Below are 20,780 nucleotides of genomic sequence, written 5' to 3'. Positions count from 1 at the left end.
TTGGGGTAAAAAAGGGGGTGGTGGTGATCGGCTTCATCAATCCAACAAAAGACACAAAATAAGGTGCTACTTTGCTTCAAATTGGTTAAATCACTAACCCCATTATGTGAGAGGAGGGCTGCAGTGTTTGGCAGTGGCCTTTGTCTGTATTTATTTGAATGGAGAGGCTCAGGTCTAGGTGTGCTGACCAATCTCCACATGTCTATGCCCCAGGGCAAGGAGCAGGAACAGTTATGACACCCGTTGAGGAAGGCATCAGGGAGGAAAACCCGGAACGATGCTGGGTAGACAGGCACCCCCAGGCTGCCCTGCATCCTGGTGTCACGCTTCGGAGCAGCCTTTTTGCTGGAGGCCCTGTGAACTCGTTCAGTGTGGGCCAGGTGGACATGTAAAATTCTTCCTTTTTCCAGTTACCAGGAGAACAACCATGATGGGCTCGTGATAAGAAGATGTGGGTCTGATTACCTTCCACGGCATCCGCATGCCCTGTGACATTCCCAGTGATGTGGGTCAGACTCGCAGGGCGGCTGGAACATGACAGAAAGATGTGTCTGCCCACGGAGGCTGTCAGTGTTTTTAGGAAAGTCAGGCATTATGGGATGGAACTTTTATATTTGAATTGCTACATAAACGCTGCTGCATTGCTGCTGCCCCTTAAAGACGTTCCTTTGCTTTAAGGGACTTTGTTTATATTCTACTGAACCAAAGTGGTGAAGGTCACTGTGCTGGGGCCAGGTTTCAGGGTGAAAGGCACTGTGATTTTAAGGTTTCCAACCTAATCTGTCTTATTAAAATCAGTCCCTTTCACCATCTTCAAAATATTTTAATTTATTTGCTTTTAAAAAGACCAGGACCTCGTGGTTTCAATTATTTTGTTGGAGGTACCAACGTAAAGAAATTCCTTTAAGTACAGAAATCAATTTTAATTAGTACTTTTAAATGATTCTCTTTTTTTGTAAAATAAAGAGAGAACAAGCTAGGCCAGGTAGAATGATAACGTCTGTGCTTTTTTTAAAGCCATATCCTTCTGTGCACAGACAGTGTCATTAGTGGAGCTCCAGTCCTAAAACTGGGGCCAGAGAATCAAGTGATGGGTCAAGGCATGTTGCCAGCAGCGCAGAAGAGTGGGTGGGAATGCTGGATGGGCCAGGGGACCCCAGGCACCAAGTAAACATGTTTGGATGCGGGGCCTGGTCCAGGTAACCTGAGGGCAGAGAGCTTGGTGGAGCACGTCTGTGTGATGCTCCTCTCTCACGCTCTGCAGGCCTCAGCCAGCTGGCCAGGGAGCCTCCAGCCAGGGCAGAACGTGTTCCTGACCCCACGCAGGGGCAGCAGGGCTCACCCAGCTCCCTATGTGCTTCCAGGCGTCACAGTGAGCAGGGCTGGTCTGAACCCCCTCCTACTAAAATCAAATGCCTGCCAAGGGGCTCAGAGCATCACAATGTGCTCGTGGGGGTGGAGGGGAGAAGGATGCCCACAAACACGGGTCACATGGCCCTCAGCGCTCTACCTCGCGGAGGCCTGGGGACGAGAAGCACAGCAGACGGAAGCAGAGGCCGGCATGACCACCACTCTGCCCGCACACCTCCAGTCAGGGCCCTCAGAGAAGTGGGGCACACGCTTTCTCTACAATAAAACCTCTTTTGAGACCCACTCTGTTACAACATTTGCAAACACATGTGAAATCACATTCTAAAGTAATAACTGAAATTTCTTGGGCGTTTAAAAGGAGACCTTTCAAATCTTTTCATCGCGATGGAGTGGAAAATCCACCTCCATCTTCAAAGCTGCCGAACTTTCCTCTCTGTGCTCTTGATGTTGACGTCTAACTTGTCCACTTTGGTTGTGAGGCGGTCAAGAATGTCGTCCTGCTCCTCAATCTCCGTCTGCATCCCCAGGGCGATGTCCTTCAGCCGGCCCAGGCCCACGGACAGCTCATCTGCGGGACAGGAGAGCACACACGGGCCTGAGCCAAGTCATAGCATCGGGACCTGCATCCCCAGATGCTCCCCCCATGGGCTCAGCAGCACTGCAGTCACTGACCCCTCCTCCCTGGAAGACAGGCCAGATGCCAGGGCGTTGGTTACATGCTCCAAAACATGTGCAAGTGAAGAGAAAGCAGTAGCGCTTAACGGGAAAGCCACTCCTCCCTGCCGCCCACCAGGACACCCACTGTTAGCACACGGTGTTTATTTTAGAAATTCATATAGAGCCACATATCTTTCAGCTGTCTTTGAACCTTACATCCCCAGCTCCCTAAAGCTGGGTCAAGCACAGGTCCAGAGTGGCAAAGAAGAAGATCCCCATTTGGAAACACATCTGAGATACACCTCAGGCTTTTCCAGTCTTTGTAATAAGTATTTCCCTTCTTTTACAAAAAGTTGTAAAAATCAATCCCAATTCATTTTTAAGAGGAATAAAGTCTATAAGGACATGGTCAGCTTCGAGTATGTGAAGGGCTTCCTTAGCACAGTGACAAAGAAAGAACGGACCACGAGTGGGGAGGAGACCAGCCGAGGGGCCCGGGGTCCCCTGATGGGGCTGTGCAGACTGCAGAGGGGAGTCGTGATGTGACTGACTCTGTCCAGATGAATATAAAGCCCCTTCCCTGTGTGTGTGTGTGTGTGTGCGCACGTGTGTGCCCTGAATGTGTGTGTGCATGTGCACAGGGTGTGGGGATGGGGTCACACCCAGAGCTGCTTTCTGCCCTTTTACTAGTTAAGAGCTGGGGGAAAACAGAAGAGGTGGTGCTTTGCAAGCCTTTTCACTAAGTTAAAGATAAACGTTAAGTGAAAAAGGTCAAAATACACAAATAGTTGGCAATGGCACCATAAATCTAAGCAGAATCTGATTTTTTAGAAGTGGTCTTCCTGGGACTTCCCTAGTGGCGCAGTGGTTAAGAATCCACCTGCCAATATAGGGGACATGGGTTCAATTCCTGGTCCAGGAAGATCTCACATGCCACACAGCAACTAAGCCCATGTGCCACAACTACTAAGCCCGCGTGCCACAACTACTGAAGCCTGCATGCCTAGAGCCCGTGCTCCACAACAAGAGGAACCACCGCAATGAGAAGCCTGTGCACCGCAACAAAGAGTAGCCCCCGCTTGCCGCAACTAGAGAAAGCCGGCGTGCAGCAACAAAGACCCAACGCAACAAAAACAACAAAAAGAAAAGAAAAGAAAAGAAAGCCTGTGCCCCTGTGTCCCATGGACACCGACAGCTGTAAGGCTGCCCAGGTCTCAGGGAGCTGCCGGCAGCTGGGACGGCTTGGGACCCGCAAGGAGCTGCATTGGGGTGAGAAGCTGGATCAGGGAGGGCCGCCTGGCAAGGGACCGCCAGCAGGGCCGGGCATCCAGGAGGCAGAGGGACCTGCCTGGGGCAGTGGTGTGGCCCCATCAGCAGGGCCCGTGGACGGGCCTGCTCTGTGTCCCGCTCACCCTGCCGTCCGAATGCATACTCTCAGCCTCTGGGGTGGGCTGTCCTTGGTCTTCTTCCTGCTGCACTCCCTGCATTCCTGAATCTCGCCCCCTGCATAGGTCTTCCCCCCAGCAGGCACCAGTGCCAGCCTTTCTTGGTGGGGAAACCTTTGGTGGGGAGGATGGGGGGCCCGCCAGTCCCTGTGTTTCTCTGGAGCCAGGCCTGGCAGATGCACCCTCTGCCTGACGCCTTCGGCTCCAGGGCCGAGTCCAGAGGACAAGCAAGCAGTGACCTCCGGGGTATCCCTGGGCTCCGAGGGCAGAGAGCAGTTGGGGTTCAGGGTGGAGAAACAGAAGGAATGACACCAAAGCAGTTGTCACTGCTGGACGGTGGAATTTGGGTGTTGGTTTCCTTAGGGCACTTGCCTAACTTCACAGTTTTCTACAATGTGTCTATGTGCTGAGAAACAAAGGTTAAATGAAGGTTAAACAAAGGATGTGGGTCTGCCTCACGTGCTGTACCAGGGGCCCAGGCTGCTGGAGTGGGCACTGCCCTGGGAGAGTTGGGGGCCCGTGTCCCCTGGGAGGAGAGAGCAGGGGAAGCATTCCTTTCCGTCTCACCCTCTTTGCCATTCTCTAAGGGGGAGGAGGGTTGACAAGTGACCTGGGTGGCCATGGGGGAGGTTCACACGCAGGGAGCAAAGGTCAGAGGGGGCTGCTGAGGGGCCAGCTTCTCCACCCGACTGCAAATAACCCCCTCCTCTCTCCATTCTCGCCTTCTGGGCCCTGGGTGTAAAGTAGGGACAAAACTGAACTTCTCCTGTGTTTCTGGAGACTGGTTAGGGAGACACCAGAGAAGCCAGCAGGTATGTGGTTACAACAGGGCACCCTGGAGCCCGAGGCCCAGGAAGCAGGGCGCCTGGTCACGCGGCCAAGGTGCTGCTGGCCCTATGTATGCCTGACCTGCTGGGCCGCCTCCCGCGAGCCTTCCAGTTTTGCTCACCTGACCCTCCCCGAGCCCAGGGCACACGGAGGAAGCAGGGTGGCATGGCCGCATGGTGAGGGGGGTGGGCAGAGCTCAGGCTGCACGGGGTAGTCCCCAGACCCTGACCCTGTCGCTGTCACCTCCCAGACAAGAGGTGGGGATGGAGACAAGCGGGCAGACCCCAGAGAGGGTGAGGGGCTGGGATGTTGCACACGCGCGTGCGTGTGTGTGTGTGTGTGCAGGGGTGGACAATGGGGGGCCCCGGTGCACACAAGCCGTGGTGCTGGTGGCAGTGCTCTGGTCTTACCGAGGTTGCTGTCGATCCTCTGGTGACAGGTGCGCAGGTGCGGGTTCCTTGGGTAAGCCTCGGAGCTCATGGCAGAATCGGCCCCTCCAGGGATGGAGTCTGAGTTGACAAAGAAACACCGGGAGGATGGTTAACTGACACACTTGAAATGCCACTTCACAAAACTCATCTTAATCTGGAAAACGGGTGGAAGGACTAAGGCTGTTGGTTCTGAGGCCACCGAGAGAGGCAGGCGGGGGATGGGGAAGGGGCGGGAGGGAGACGCTTCCTGAGGGCAGCCCCTTGGAGATCAAAGAACCCCAGCCTATGGGTCACCTGGTCAGACACGGACCCTCGAGCTCAGGAAAGAGATTCATGCACGTAATGGTATGACAGTTGGAGCAGCCACCACGCAAACCCACACAGGCTCCGGAAAAAGAAACGTTAAATGATGCACATTTGCCCCGAGAAATCTTCTCTGAACCTCAGTTTCCAAATGCACACAGAAAAGCCCTGTCACCCAGGTTATGTCTTCTGGGGACCATCTCTTTCTAGACTTGGGGTCTCTCCTTCAGCATGGTCTACGGAAGCCCCTCAGCACACAGTCTTCTCCCACTTCCTCTGCGGCTTTCGCCTTCCCAGATGAACCCTCCTCCGCCAGGCCTCCCCTTGGCTGTGCCCGCAGGCGGCACAGGAAGCATCTGGTTACTTCCAATGTGCCTGGCTCTCTAGGGGTCGACAGAGCCCCCAGGAGGCCTTGATTCCTTTCCAGATGAGGGATGTTTCTGGGCCCATCATTTGATATTAACGGGACGATCTGACACAAAACACCTCCTATCTCACGCTCCTTGTCCACATAGCCACTTCTGCGCCCACTGGGGCTCGGGGGCTACATTAGCCTCCTTCTGTCGCTGCAACAAAATACCACAAACCATCCTTCGGTTCTGGAGGTCAGACGTCTAACCTGGGTCTCCCTGGCCTCAGACCCAGGTGTCAGTGGGGTTGGCTCCCCTAGAGGCACTTAGGGAGAATCCGATTCCCGGCCCCTTCCAGCCCCTGGAGGTCAATCCTTAGCAGCGGCCCCTCCTCCACCTGAGAGCCAGCTGCCAGGCACCTTCAAACCTCTCACTCCATCGCTCTCTCCTCTGCCTCCTCCCCACTTGCAAAGGACCTTTGCGATTTCACTGGGTCCAACCGGAAAACCCAGGATAATCTCCCCATCTCAAGTCAGCCGATCAGCAACTGTACTTCCCTCTGCGACCACGATTCCCTTTTGCCACGTGACCTGACATATTCCTGGGGCCTGGGGATTAGGCCGTGGATGTCCGGGGGGTCATATCCTACTCAGCATAGGTGTTTCCCCGCCTGAAGATCTCAGAGCTATACAGGCCGGGCTCCCACTTCCTTATCCCTCCCTCCACAGGGGAGCAGGGCTGAACCCGCCATAACGCACACCCCCAGGTCCTTGAGAGAGGCACTGGGGCCCCCGACGCCCCTACCCAGTGCAAGGTGTCCCCGCAGAACCCGGGTGTGGGCGGGAGCACTGACCTGAGTCATTGAGCTTCCTGAGGTTTGGGTGGCTGGCCTGGTACTGTGCCTCCTGGTCTTTACTTGTACTTATGGCTTCTTTCAACCTTTGGATAAAAGTTACGAGAAAAAGAAAACTTTTAGAAAGGAAACCCACCTGTGACAGTGCAGTCTTTTCTAACAGTGCCCACGTGAGAAAATCAAATGCCTCTTCTGACCAAGATACAAAGCCAAATGAATATTCTAACTGCAATTATGAAAACACTGAATAAGGGGAGCAACCTACATTCTTTGTGTTACGGTAGATAAGGTGTAGATTTTCTGTAATATGGTGATATTGTCTTTATAATAAAAGACAGATACAATGATCTGACATACGAGCAACCATCATGTTTTAGCAAAAACTGAATTATTTTACATTTGAACACACGACATTTATATGCCAGCCAAAATTGCAGTATGATTTTATTATACCTCTAGCCAAAAATTTTGAGGAAAATAATCTCTGATTTTAAAATGATAATCAATGGGCAACTTAAATTAGATATGGGGAAGTTGGACACGAAGACTTTTTAAAGCAAAAATTCTGTGAAGTGAGTCACATCTATACTGATTAGAGTGAACATTCTCTCTTTCAAATTACCCAGAGCAGTAATTTACGGAGACCCAATTCACGCAGAGTTTGCAGACTGAACAGCGGTCACATCCACACAATCAAGAGCAGTGGAGAACGCTTCTTGTTTCAAAATGTCTGAAGACAAATCCCTCCCAGTGAGTAACTTTCAGGGTCCTTTGGTCCCTTTAAGGCATGAAAAGTGTCCTGAAAGGCTCGGCCACCCGCACTAAAGCCCCCTCTGCTGCTTTGCTCTGGCCAGACGGGCACCGCTCACCTGCTGCTGGGCTGGGGGGCGAGGGTGCCATTCTGCGCAGGTGGGGTCTCTGAGGGTTTGGATCTGAAGTAATTGACGAGCCCTCCGAACACACTCTTGATGCTGTTGATGTGCTTCTGGCTGGTCTTCAGATCCTGCTCCATCTTGTCTACCATCTTCTCCGTGCGCTCCAAGGCCCCTCGCTGGCGCACGAGCTCCTAGGGAGGATGAGACGTGATGGCATTGCACCTTCTGTAGCTCCCCGTCACCCGCAGAGGCAGGCTCTCTGTAAATCCTCAGCCAGCACTTGGGGATGGCACAGCCCCCACCCCAACCTGAGTCTCGCCTGAGCTCTGGAGGGGAAGGTGCCAGCACTAAGTGTCTCGATCTGATTGCGATTAAACTCTGGTTTTGAACAACCAGCAGGCAGAGGTTGATCTGGAGTCGATATGCTGAATCTAGAAACTTGAGATTTACCCCCATCAATGTTGCTCCCCTTCCCAGGGAGCATGACACACATACGCACCAGCAGGGACGCAGGAGCTGGCGGTGAACATGCTCGAATACGGGGCTCCGTCCCGGCAGGAGTGGCAGTGTAGAGTGGTCTTAGGCGGCAAGAGAACCACCAAGGGCAAAAGCTGGTGCCCCTCGCTGCATGTGCAGGCTGCCCGGGGCCACTCACGCCGTGTGTTCCCGAGAAAGGCCTTGTCTGGCTCCTTGCCCTCGTATTAGCCTGAAGAGTGACTTTGCTTCCCTGAGTCCTCAGGTCAGCCTGACAGTCTGCATCAGCAATATGGTTTACAGGGTGGGGGGCCTTGAGCCACACAGCGTGACCTTTGGGAGGGGCTGGAGATTCCAGTCAGCCAGGCGAGCAGCCGTACCTCCTGGATGTCACACGTCACAGTGGGGGGAGTGCAGGCTGCGCACACAACTCCACAGAGAGGGGACAACGGGAAGCTGTGCTTGCTCTCCTGGACTCTGCCCACCAGCCTGTCTCCCTTGAGGATTTTAATGTGCATCCTTTTGCTGTAACAAACCACAACCGTGAGTATAACAGCTCTACTAATTCTGAGTCCTTCTAGGGAATCGTTAAACCTGAGGGTGCTCCTGGGGACCCCCACAACACCTCTAAACAGCACTTCTCACTCTCAGAGGCAGAAGGCTGCAGAGCAGACAGCCCCTGGGCTTCCCCAGCACAACTCCTGGTCAGCAAAGCAAGGTCTCCCAGACACTATGACGGCCACGGGTGGACATTTTAGGAAGCAGCAGCAGACACGGCCAGATGCCACGGCGCTGGTGTGGGATGTATGACCTGCCTGGATGGTAAAGACCCGGCCTCACAAGGTGCCTCGTCACAGCTAAGGAGCCAGCAAGTTTGATCCTAGAACTTTTCAACAGTCAAATTCAATCACTGATACTTTATAAAATCTACTGGGAATTACTTAACCGAGCAGCTGTTCATCTCCCTCCATCAGCTTCTGCTTCAGGATAGGGTTGTGCTAAGAACTCTGGCTGCATCAGAACCAGCCCGGGCTGTCTTGGAGGGGAGGCTCTGGTCAGTACAGCCCCCCATCTGGAGAGGGGAAGGGTCTGCCCAGAGGATGAGGGCACCACCCCAACTCAAGGGGACACCCAGAACAGAGGGCTGTGATGGCCTCCGTTCCCAGGCTGGAGAGGTGTCCGTCCCCTTGTGGCCCACCTCTCTGAACCGAAGGCCCAGCAGGGTTTGGCGACTGTCAAGTGCTGGAAAGACTCAATGAGGTGAGGGGGCCCCGCACGAGACTGTGTGTAGGATGTGCTGGCCGGGCTGCTGAGAGCATCCTGGCCCGACTCCCTTTCTGCTGATGCTAACCAAGCTGGCCACTCAGGCCCTCATCCAAGGTTTGTTGCTGGACTCCCTGAACTGAGACCCTGGGCCCCACAAAACATCACTGGCGTGTGCTCAGCAGCCAGAGGGGGCAGGACGTCTCCTTGGCCAGGGTGGTGAAAGGGCACATGAAGACTGCGTCCACGTGGGACACAAACAGGCAAACGCCCAGTGGTTAGGACTCTGCGCTTCCACTGCTGGGCTGGGCTCAATCCCTGGTTGGGGAACTAGGATCCCACAAGCCACTCGGTGTGGCCAAAAAAAAAAAGAGCAGCACATCACGTGTTGCTATGGAATGCCCTCCACCTTGTCAAGCAACGTGCAGTGTGGCATATACAGAACACTTCTGCTTAAGTTAAAATTATAAAAAAAAGGAAAAAGATAAGTATAAGAATGTTTTTATACACAGAATATCTCCACAGGGACACTGCAGGAACAGAAGGTGAGTGGCTGGGGGTAGGGGAGCAGCAGGTGGGAGGAGCCTTCACAGCCTTCTGTATCATCTCAATTTTGAACCCTGTGACTGGATTATCACTTCACAAAAATTATACCTTAGGGAAAGAAAAGAAGAAACAAATCATGCCTGAGAAGTGGAAAAGCCATGTGGCCTACAAGTCTCTACGGTTCTGCACTGTGCTCCCCAGGCCGGCCCACCTCTCCTCTATCCTGTGGGGTCAGGACCTGAGGCGAGAACCTTCCAGAGAGGTGAACCCTACAGGTTTCTCAGGAGAAGGGCAGCTCTCCTTCACTAGAGGTGACCTGACTAAGTAACTTTCCCACTGCTGCCACGCTGGGCCTAAAAAAGTCAAGTCCTCACAGTCTAAAACGTGTCCTGTTTCCGCACCTCTCAGCTGGGTATGTGACGGGCACCTGTCTAAGTTAGGAGGTTAGTTTAGTGGTGATTTGGGTCTGCTGGGACAGAGCTCACCACCAACCCCCCCATCCCCCAGGGGAATGAAAGAGCGATGAAAGGGATTCAAAGACAGTAAGACAATTTGGTGATTATGGGGTGGGGTGGAGATGGGGTTGCTGACCATTCCTGCCTCCCAGGGCCTCCAATAATTGAGAACTGATTCAATCCTGGAAAAATTCCATGTGTAATCGCACTGATGACAGAGCCTGTCACCTGCTCAGTCATGATCATACTGTACCTCTCACAGCAACACCTGGCTTAGCCATGCCAAGCCTCACGGCCTGAGGTGCCACTCTGCCTTTGCTCTCATAGTCCCCATTATAGGAAAGAAGGAACTTTGGGGGCAGCATGGGGTTTGTCACCACAATCCTTATGAAACAACGTCATCCTCTGTGTTTTTGGCACTCCTGACCTGCCCTCTGACTGTACCGGGTCCTAAGCTCCTCCTCCAGGCCCTTTCCTGGAAGGCTTCCTGGGCGACACTTTCCTGCTCAGGAGCTGCGGCGCTGGGCCAGTGCCTTTGCGTGACTCTTCTCTTCCTTGGGAACATCCTTCCTCCTCCTCCTATCTACACCTTAGCCTTAGAAGCCAGATTCCAGGGTATCCTCTGCCACAGTATTCTACTTTGTGTCACTCTGATTTCCTACTTCACCCGTTCTCAGTTGCCAAAGATGTCTTTTTTTTTTTTTTGGCTGTGCTGCTTGGCATGTGGGATCTTAGTTCCCTGACCAGTGATCGAACCCGCGTCCCCTGCATTGGAAGTACAGTCTTAACTACTGGACCACCAGGAAAGTCCCCAAAGATGGCTTTTTAAACAGTTCTTAGTTGGCTTCCTTGGGCCTGGGACCCTTAATCAAGTGACCCCTCCACCTGGGCCCTAAGACCTCAGGCAATCCTCCCAAATTTAAGTCAACATTTTCCATTCAGACTGTAATGTAGGAATCCAGTAGACACAAGCAAAGCTTCCTCAATGGGGCTAAAGACAGGCAGGTGGGCCACTGAGGGATCTGGTGATAAGGAGAAGTGGGGAAGGGAGATAACCCAAGGAAGTGGTAACGGGAGAATGATGGGACAGACCTCAAAACTGTCCAAGACTGTAAGTGACCAGGTCAGAGGGAACTTTCCCAGAGAAAAGAATTACGAAGAGACCCAGGGAAGAACATGATGCTTTAGCTTCCACAACTACAAATGCTTAAGATGAATTACTTTTAGCTGATATAGCAATCACAGGTTATTACATTTTTTAAAACTTTCTAAAGAAATGCCCAACACAACTGTTTCATTAGTACACTGTGGTGCCTAAGAAAGAACAGCTCTTACCCAAGGTCCTACTCTCTGAAACCACCTATGGACGTTAAGAATTACTGCAGAAGCTGAGCTGGGACGGCAGACTGTCACAGACCGCCCCTGTCTCTCTAGGACATCTTCGTCGGGATCGGGAAGGAAACGTAAGGCCCTAGACTCGGGCTCCGGCGCACTCAGCAGTGTCTAGGCAGACAAGACCTTCACCCCCTCCTAGCGAGGCGGAGGAGCGCTTAGTGCCGGGAAGAACCCAAGGTCCATCTCCTCGGACGCTTGACACCAGCAGGCACAGTCCTCGCTGGGTCACTCCAGGGGGAAGGGCTGAAGCCACGGGCCAGGCTTCTGTCCAGGAAATGTGTAAAAGGAACAGACCCTCCATGTCCCTAACCCGGGGTCTGCTGTCTAGAATCCCTACTTACCTGGACCGGACAGCGTGGAAATGACCCCTGACGAGGCGTAGAAAAACAACAATCCTGTGGACTAAGTTCAGGAGATCGCCAGGGGCAAACTGCCCCTTTCGGGTGTGAAAACGCGCGTCTCTACGTAGCTAACAGATTGTTACCGACCGTCCAGTCACCAAAGTACAAGACCCGTCCTGGCTGACCGGTCGAGCCCCCAGGAGCCCCGGCGACCGCGGACTCACCTCGGAGGAGGCGACCCCGATCCTCTCGGACTCGTACATCAGGGACAGGGACCTGCCGGTGCTGGCGGCCGTGGCCTCGGCCCGGAGCAGCACCTCCTGCCGCAGGGCCTGCTGTCGGTCGGCGGGAGCGCCGGGCCAGTCCGCGAGGTCGCGGTTATCCGTCCACGGCGCCGGCCGGACGCCCTCGTCCTCCGCGTCGTCGTCGAACGGGTTGTAGCTTCGGGGATAGGCCGACATGGCGCCAGCGCTCGGCCTGGGGCAGGCGGGAGGAGCCGGGCGCGGCCAAGGCGAGGGGCGCTCTCTGACCAAAGAGCGGCGGCCGTAGCGCAGAGAACCTACAGAAACTCCCGTACGCCCGTAGCCGGCGCCGCGCAAACTCCTTCCGCCAGCCGCTCGCGGAGGCCCCGCCTCGGAGCCGACCATCGTGCCTCGCACCGGGGGTGGGGCCACGCCCGGAGCTCGCGACCGCCCCAGGCCGCACGGCTCCCGGCCCCCACCAGCGGTGGATCTGCCCGAGGCCACGCCCCGCTGGCGTCAGCAACAGAGAGGTCACGTGGCGGGGAGGCCGGATGGAGCCGCGCCTGCGCGGTGAGCTTCGGCAGTCGAGATCCCGGTGAGGGAAGCCGGCGGGCGGTGCCGCGGGGCGATGATGGCGGCGGCTGCGGCCCGGGGAGGCGGTGGCGGCGGCTCCGGCTCGGGCTCCGGCGCCGGCGCGTCACGGGGTTTCTATTTCAACACAGTCCTGTCGCTGGCCCGCTCCCTGGCCGTGCAGAGACCGGCATCCCTGGAGAAGGTAGCTCGGCGGCTGGGCGCGGGCTGACAGAAGGAGGGGCCCGGGGCGCGGGAGGCGGGGCGGGGGTTTGAGGGAGGCCGAGGGGGTCCCGGCTGCCGGGGGCGCGGGGTGCTCTTGAGGGAGGAGCTGGCGCGGCTAGGTGCCGAGGGCTGGGGAGCTGGCAGGTGGGGGTCTGGGGCCCGTGTGGCGGGCGGGCGGGGCCGTGAGCTCGGGCGGGCTGAGCCACGGGGCCGCCTGGTGACACCGCCGGGCGGGGGCGGCGGCGAGGGGCGCGGGCAGAGCCGAGGGCCGGGGTCGAGCCTGGGGTCGGCTCCCCACTCGTCCTGCCTTGTGTTTCGTGACTCTGGGGCGATGCCGTCCTCGGGGAAGGGGCGCTTTTCCGCGCTTTGCCCTCAGTGGTGAAGGGCGGGTGAAGCAGCGTGTCTGGAAGCGGTTTCTGAGACGCACATTTGCTGCGCATTGTTTGTCTCTGAGACTAGAGGGGGCGTTAGACCGGCTGAGAGAGGGTGTTTGAAGAAAAGAACTCAGGCCGCGGGGATTCCTTATCTTGGGAGAAAGGTGAAAGGCAGCCCCAAGAGTGCCTGGGACGGTGGGGAAAAACGCAGCTTTTAGAGTCGGAACGTCCCTGCACCGTCACTGTATGTCGTCTTGGACGTTCCTTCAACCCTCAGAGCTTCTGTGTCCTTATCTGTGAAATGAAGTGGTTCTTGAGCATTAAATGAGTTCAGGCAGAAAGTGCCTGGCCCAGAGTTAGGCTCAGAGTAGGTGGTCAGTAAAGGGCAGCTTTCCTCCCCCACCAGGGCGTGATGATGAGTGAGCACCGAAGGGATGGGATTATTCTTCTCCACAGCTTCCTGGCGGATGGAAAGAACGTTGTCTGACAGCAGAAGAGCGCTTGGGAGTGGTTTTATGGCTCTGGTGAGGGAGGTGAAGCTAAAAGGCTGTTGCAGGCACCTTGGCAGAGTGACCTGGTTCTTCCTTGGCTTTGTAGGTTCTCAGACTTGCACAGTGAGCAGGTCTTGGGAGACTGATGCCAGCCTGACTTCTAGTCAAAGGAGGAGTACAATAGAATGGAAAGACTATGGGTTGTAGCCATAAGATCACCTGAATTTAAATCCTGTGTCATTCACTTACATTCGTGTGAGTCTGGGCAGGTCAGTTCACCAGTCTGATCCTCTGCTTTCCCTTGCAAAATACAAGGGCCATACTTGATAAAAGTATTGCGAAAATCGACAGAATGACATGAATAAAGGGAGGCAGGTGGGTGCCTAATGAATGATCACTGTTATTGCATGAGCCTGAGTGATGGACCACAGTGCTGCTTTATGGAATCAAATCCATGCCAGCTAGTCAGCACATTCTCTTCTTAGGAGGAGGACCAAAAGTTGTATCAGAAGTTTGCTTGCTGGACTTGGAGAAGAGGGTGCAGGGAATTGGATGATCTTGAAGAAGAGGGTCCTGCGGCTCTAGCAGTGGCGGCACCCTTCCTCACGCAGTAACTGAAAAATGCGCCTTCAGCTCAGCTCGCCTTCTTCAGTCTTCTTCACTAGTCACAAGAACATTCTGTAACTGCAGCATAGTTTTGTATCTTATGGTAATCCTTGGGTAGTCAAGATTACACAATGTTTTACAATTAATTAATGCAGCTTTTAGGTTGGGCTCCCTAATACCATTCAGTTTCATCAGCTCATTTACAAACCACAGCAGGAAAGAGTTAACAGAGCCCGGGCTGCTGTTTTTTTAAAAATTAAAACTAGGCGGGCTTCCCTGATGGTGCAGTGGTTGAGAGTCCACCTGCCGATGCAGGGGACACGGGTTCGTGCCCCGGTCTGGGAAGATCCCACATGCCGCAGAGCAGCTGGGCCCTGTGAGCCATGGCCGCTGAGCCTGCGCGTCCGGAGCCTGTGCTCCGCAACGGGAGAGGCCACAACAGTGAGAGGCCCGCGTACCACAAAAAAAAAAAACCCCAAAACCTAGGCTATTATTACCAGTTTCTTTCTTTCTTTTTTCTTTTTTTTAAATTAATTAATTAATTAATTTCTTTTTGGCTGCGTTGGGTCTTCGTTGGTGCGCGCAGGCTTTCTCTGGTTGTGGCGAGTGGGGGCTACTCTTTGTTGCAGTGCACGGGCTTCTCATTGTGGTGGCTTCTCTTGTTGTGGAGCATGGGCTCTAGGCGCATGGGCTTCAGTAGTTCTGGCGCGTGGGCTCAGTAGTTGTGGCACACGGGCTCAGTAGTTGTGCCGCACGGGCTCAGTAGTTGTGGTGCATGGGCTCTAGAGCACAGGTTCAGAAGTTGTGGCGCACGGGCTTAGTTGCTCCACGACATGTGGGATCTTCCTGGACCAGGGATCAAACCCGTGTCCCCTGTATTGGCAGGTGGATTTTTAACCACTGCGCCACCAAGGAATTCCCCGGGGCTGCTGTCTTCAAAAGGGCTTGCTCGCAAGGTTGGCCCTTGGCTGGCATCAGGAACTTTGTGCTTGAACTGTTCCTTCCATTCTCTAACTGATCAGGATGGTTCACTGTGTCTGACTCTGTGTAAGCAGCATGGTTTACGTGAGCACCTGCTTTCCTTCTGGGAATCTGGAATTTTGATGGTTGCTAGGCAGGCAGTGCCTAAATGACCAGCCCCCAGTAAAAATCTTGGCACAGACATCACTCTCATGTTACTGCGTTGCTTGCTGCTGTAAGGGGTGTGTGCTTGGGGTGCACCCTCACAGTGGGGAGAGACAAGAGGAAGCCCTTGCACAGCTTTCTCCAGACTCTACCTGTGTCTGTTTCTCTGGCTCAGATCCTTTCACTGTAATGAAATTTATCTGCGAGGACGACTATGTATGTGTGTGTGGACCTGAGGACCCAAAACTACTTCTTTCTCAAGAGGAGGTTTCTGTAGGTGGCTGATTGCATCGGAAATATGTGAATTCCTCTTGTCCTCATCTACGATTCTGAGACTTGATTATACTTGGGATCACTGTTACTATTTAGTCCTATACTGTATGTCTGCTTGCTGCAGTCTCCTACTTTAAAACAGTTGATGAGAAGCCATTAGCATTCCTAAGGGAAAGATTCTTGAGGTTCTTAAGAGTAAGAGTTTCTGGGTACCCACCTTGGATAAGAAAGCTGGAGACTTAAGTGGGGAGATGAGTGTTGAAACCCCCGACCCATTTCTTTGTTTTCATTTCTCTTTCTCCTCCTTTTTTCCAGAGAAGACAGAGTACTGAGTGGGGCCTGATGCAGATAGGGTTGACCCGAGGAAGGCTGTTTTCTGAACTAGACCTGACACCTCAGCTCAGACATGGGAGCTCAGGCAGCCAGACATGCTTTCAGTGGCACTGGGGCACATTAATGACACAACTTACCCTATCTTTGTCCCTATGGCATGCCACAGTGGGGTTGACTTACTCCATTGACCCACCCTAACCCCAGGCCGTGAAGCCAAGCCTATCACTACTGAGTGCATTTTACTTGTCCTTAATTCCTTAATTTTTCTCTTTCATCCAGAAAACATTTATTGAGCACCTATTGTTAATTGGTATACATTAGGCCAGGTAAATAAGAAACTCCTAATTTGGTTGCTCAGGTGGCCAGCAACAAGTCAGTTTTGTTGCAAGTCCCCCATGTGCTCTTGTGCTCCAGGTCTGGTGACCACACTCCTGCCGTGTTCAGGTAGCCAGACCCAAGGGCCCTGGGCATCAATTCTAGGATCCTTATCTGAGCTTTGACCTTTTCCTGTTAGGCTGCCTCTAAGACTGGAGTCCCAGCCCACCCCTGGGATTGCAGCCCACCTCTGAGGACACCCTCCGTGAGGCCCACTCAGGCCTCAGCCCTCTCCCTTTGGGGGAAAGAGGAGAGGAGAAAAATTGAGAAGAGAGAGAGTCCTGCCTACACTGAATCCATCTCTGATTTCCATCTGCCTGCCCATCTTTTGCTCTGCTTTCCTGGATCTTGCCTGTCTTGAGAATGTTGCTGAGCCGCCCCTGCTGAGCCTCCTCCTGGCTCTGCCTGGTCATACTCCTCTGTACCCTGGAAGTCAGGGTACCTGTTCCTGCCTCTTCTCACCTGGCCTGTGCCGTACTAATGGACCCTGAGCCCAGGACGTGGAGAGTTCTAGGCAGAGCTGCAAAGCAGGCAGCATTCCATGCCCTCCTGCTCCCCTTCCCACCCTCAAGAGGCTTTGATCAGACTCCTTCCCCATTTCTGAAAATACTCTCTCTCTTCTTCAGTTAGGGTGCCAGAATCTTGAGGTGTTTAGCTAACTATTGACCTGATGTTTAAAGGGCACTGTGGCGTTAGGGATGGGCTGGACCCTCCCTGGTGGACAGGTGTGCTTCAGGAGATGCGCTGGGTAACTCTTATAAGTAACTGGAGGAATATGTGGCCAGGTGCTTAGGGCAGTGGGCTTTCTGGAGTTCATGTTTATCCAGTCCTTTAGAGTGGTCTGCTGTGGAGTGAAAATCCTGGTATTGGCATTTTTTCAGCATCACGAAGCTGAAAATTTCCCATCCTGCTCCCATTCCTTTGTGAGGCCATGTTAAAAAAACAAAACAAAAACATGGAGAGGAGAGAGAATAAGCTTCAGCAGAGGATATTCATGTTGCTAGAACCAGTGTTATTAAATCAACTCTAAAATATTTTAGGAAGAAATTGGAAGAAGAAAAATATTTTACCTGTAATCAAGCCACATTAACTGTATTAGTTTTCTGGGGCTGCCATAACAAAGGGCCACCGTGGCTTAAACAACAGAAATGAAGTTTCTCACAATTCTGAGGCTGGAAGGCCATGATGAAGGTGTCAGCAGGGCAGGTTTCTGTACAAGCCTCTCTTTGCCGCCTCTGATGGCCGTCTTCTCCCCGTGTCTTCACATGGTCTCCCTCTGTGTCTGTCTGTGTTCTAATCTCCTCTTCTTAGAAGGACACCAGTCAGATTGGTAGGACTGGCCCTCCCTCATCACCTGATTTTAACTTAATTACCTCTTTCATGACCTTATGTCCAAATACAGTCACATTCTGAGGTACCTAGGCATTAGGACTTCAATATATGAATTTGATGGAGGACACGATTCAGCCCATGACATTAACCCATCAGCACTGTCATTTCTTAAAGCTCTGTTTTAGTTTTTAACCATATATAGCTATGTTCACTTTATTGCTTTTTGCAAAAGTAGCCCATATTTATTATTTTGATGGTGGCATGTCATTTTTTGCGTTGACAGACCATACTTAAGCATTTCTCTGTTTAGACTTTCTAGTTTTTCCATGTAAAACAGCATGTTTGTACACCTAGCATGTTGTCTTCTTCTGAATTACATCCTTGTGTTAAATCACTGATGGGTCTTGATGTTTACTGCCCACCTGTTTCCAAAGGATTGTACTTAGTTGTGATAGCATTAGCAAGACACCTTGTGCATGTTTATCTATAGCTTCACAAGGTTGGATTTTCCTGTATTTTTTCCTGCCAACTCAGTCAGCCTAAAAGGGTACCTTATTCTTTTGAGCCCAAGATAATGATATTGACCATGGTTGGCTATTTATATTGTGAATTAAGCAAACAAACAGCTCCCAAGGCAGAATTGCTAGGATCGTGTGATGTTGCCATGTTTTTGTTTTCCGTTATGTGGAAACTTGAATGTTCTGTGTTCTCTTCATGCTTGCAGTCCTGCTGCTTGAGCACTGACTCCTGGCTGTACCCACTCTGGGTCTGCTAGGTGTGCACACAATCCTGACCCTCAACTAACTTACAAATTAGTAGCAGCAGTATTAGGTGCAGGGCTGGCCAGTGTCTGTCCAGAAAGGAGCTGGTGGTGAACTGTGTAGCTTTTCAATAAAAATACTCTGGGAGGATATTTAGCTGTTTTGTACTTTGCTGGTGTGGGAGTGGGAGGTGCAGATAATTTCTAATTTGGGCCCCAAACCTTTTCTCCATGGCTCTTAATAGGTTTGTGAAGAATGTAATAGAAGGTAAAAAAGTGAAAAGTGCTCCGAGAAAGCAAAAGTATTGGGAGGTTACCCTCAGTTGAGATTTTACATAGGGATGGCTTGGAAGCCATGAGGATGGGCATTTGCAAGTACTAAGCACATTGGCGAGGGAGGGTCATTTTAGATGGAGAGAACAGAAGGCACAGCACAGAGGAGAATGAGAAACAGCAGGTGATAGTGTTTAGCGGAACAGTATGTGTTTAAAGAGAAGAGTGGAGATGAGGCTGGAGAAGAAAGCAGATGACCTTGTTTATGTTCCTAGACTCAGAGTCTGCATCTAATTGGTGAGACAAGGAAGAGCCCGTGGATGTTTCAGGGCCTGAGGCTGGTGTGCGTTAGGAAGCTGATTATGGCTGCGTTGTTTGTGTCAATGCCCTAGGGAGAATCAGGAGTGATGTGTCACTAGCCGTCTGCTCCCCCAGAGGGCAAAGATGTTCTATTTCTGACTCCTCACTGTGGATTCTCTTTTTTGCTGTCAGTGTTTGCAGTTTGCATCCAGTGAAAATGTGGTTGCCTCGAGTCCCTTCCACCAGCAGCTGTTCCCATCATGGATTTTAGTTGCTGAAATGTTTCTGTGTACTTATTTTCCTGGTTTCTTATTTATATATTTTTGTATTGCTTCTCTCATGAAAAAAGCTTGGCCTTTTGTGAACATTGCCAAGCCAGCCAGAGCCCTACTTTCATTTGTGTGAAAACCTGATGCGTAAATACAGGTTTGAGGCAAAACCCCTCAGGTCCCCCTTGCATTTATTCATTGAGTCTGAGAGGCTCTATCTTTGCTGTGGAAGCCATTCTCTTCTGAATGTTTCCATTTAGAGCTGGTCTGGAAGCCGGGATTCAGGACAGCCAAGGGTACACCATTATGAAAGCAAAAGATGGTGACCTCATCCACCCATTCATTCATGCACTAAGTCTTTGAGTGCCTGCTGATTGCCAGGCACTGTGATGGGCCCTGGACGGGCGCCTTGGAGGGACAAATAAATAGACATGATCTTGTTGTCATGGCGTTTACCATGGAGAGAGACAAACAGCCTTAAACAAAGAACTACAAGTACATATGATTTAAAATGGTAACAAGTGCCATGAAGCAAAAGTAAACGGTATAATTTTTTTTTTTCGGGGATCGACTTTATTTGGGCTTCTCACAGTGGTTAGAGCCACTCTGTCTTCAGAACAGTCACAGGACAGGAAATACGTCACCAAGGCTGCCCAGAAAAGTCTGACCAGCTGAATCTTATTGCTTAAAATATACATATTCACAATAACTGATAAAGGGTGATGTGCCTCACACGGGAATGTGTATTTGCAAATCTTCCGAATGTAGCACCAAACCCTCGACCAACCCCTTTCTTCTCGTTCACCTGGAACATCAGACTTCCTTAAATCTCCCTGGCTCCCTCACAAGTCCTTCAGCTTCCTACTTCCATCTTTCATCATGCAGGGCAGCCTCATGTAGCAGGGGCCAGACTGTGATGCTGGACTCGAGCCCAGCTCCACCCACTGTGTTTTCTTCTTCTCGTGCCTTTCGGGTTGGATGCTGCAGTGAACCCAGCCTTAAACACATGGACCAGTTCCCCACTCTGACTGGAGAAGGAATACTGAGAGGGCCAGAATCCATCCCTTCGACCAGTTAACTCAAGCAGGATTCATTTTGGTAAAACTTGATTTTGAGACACTTCAGTGAGTTGTTTGGGATAAAAACAAAAAAAACAAAAAAAGGTGGCAGGAGAAGCATCTGAGGGCCGCTGGCACACTCCTGCCCACTCTCGCCACACACTAGCTATGTGCTGGACCTCAGTAGACGGAGGTAAGCCCTACAGCACTGTGGTGGCCACCAAACCCTCCTGGCAGTTCTGGGCAGGGCTGACGTCTGGGCCACAGCCAGTCCGAGCTTGACACTGAAGATCTAGTCCAGCTTCTGTCTGAGGTTCCACCTTGACCTTCTGTCCCGAGCGGTTGTGGACACCCCCAGGGGCTGACGCTGAGGGCCAGGAGCAGCTGAGGGAGGCAGACAGGCTCAGAGCACGTTTCCGTTTACAGGGAGCAGAACACAGGCCTCTGAGTGTCCGTGGAGCAATGTGCAAATTGCAGTGATGGGTAGAGTAAAACCTCTACTTGGAGCACAGCATCTCTGGCAAATGCGGGGACTGCCGCCGACAGCACTGCTGAGTACACCCAAGTGCACAGACATTTGCTCAGTA

The 20,780-nt window shown here is 52.5% G+C and overlaps 2 protein-coding genes across 4 annotated transcripts in view; one reads left to right on the top strand and one right to left on the bottom strand.

Moving 5' to 3' along the window:
- Window positions 1-1,627: 1,627 nt before the first annotated feature.
- On the bottom strand, window positions 1,628-12,063 carry SNAP29 (synaptosome associated protein 29). The gene is made up of 5 exons (XM_079716992.1): window positions 11,812-12,063; window positions 7,108-7,304; window positions 6,239-6,324; window positions 4,712-4,810; window positions 1,628-1,939 (listed from the first exon to the last, which is right to left on the bottom strand). The coding sequence occupies exons 1-5, from the start codon at window positions 12,046-12,048 to the stop codon at window positions 1,782-1,784; spliced, it is 777 nt and encodes a 258-aa protein (XP_079573118.1). The 5' UTR covers window positions 12,049-12,063; the 3' UTR covers window positions 1,628-1,781.
- A 394-nt stretch (window positions 12,064-12,457) lies between these two features.
- The window catches only part of PI4KA (phosphatidylinositol 4-kinase alpha), a gene marked incomplete at its 5' end in the record, with an annotated part of 95,569 nt that continues 87,246 nt past the window's right edge, over window positions 12,458-20,780 (top strand). For 2 of the 3 annotated variants that reach the window (XM_079717691.1, XM_079717692.1), the window contains one exon: window positions 12,461-12,604. In XM_079717691.1, coding sequence (XP_079573817.1) covers window positions 12,461-12,604 — 144 coding nt within the window. Of the gene's footprint in view, window positions 12,605-20,780 lie in introns of all 3 variants that reach the window. The other variant, XM_079717690.1, reaches the window with a different exon arrangement.

This window comes from Hyperoodon ampullatus, assembly GCF_949752795.1.
Source record: "Hyperoodon ampullatus genome assembly, chromosome: 13".
NCBI lineage: Eukaryota > Metazoa > Chordata > Mammalia > Artiodactyla > Ziphiidae > Hyperoodon > Hyperoodon ampullatus.
This window is presented reverse-complemented; position numbering and strand designations above follow the sequence as displayed.

Coding starts and splice junctions, on each gene's coding strand:
- SNAP29 (XM_079716992.1), bottom strand. CDS start 12,048: ATGTCGGCCTATCCCCGAAGCTACAACCCGTTCGACGACGACGCGGAG. Junction 7,305..11,811: donor TCGGGGTCGCCTCCTCCGAG/GTGAGTCCGCGG, acceptor CATCCTCCCTAG/GAGCTCGTGCGCCAGCGAGG. Junction 6,325..7,107: donor GCCCCCCAGCCCAGCAGCAG/GTGAGCGGTGCC, acceptor TTTTATCCAAAG/GTTGAAAGAAGCCATAAGTA.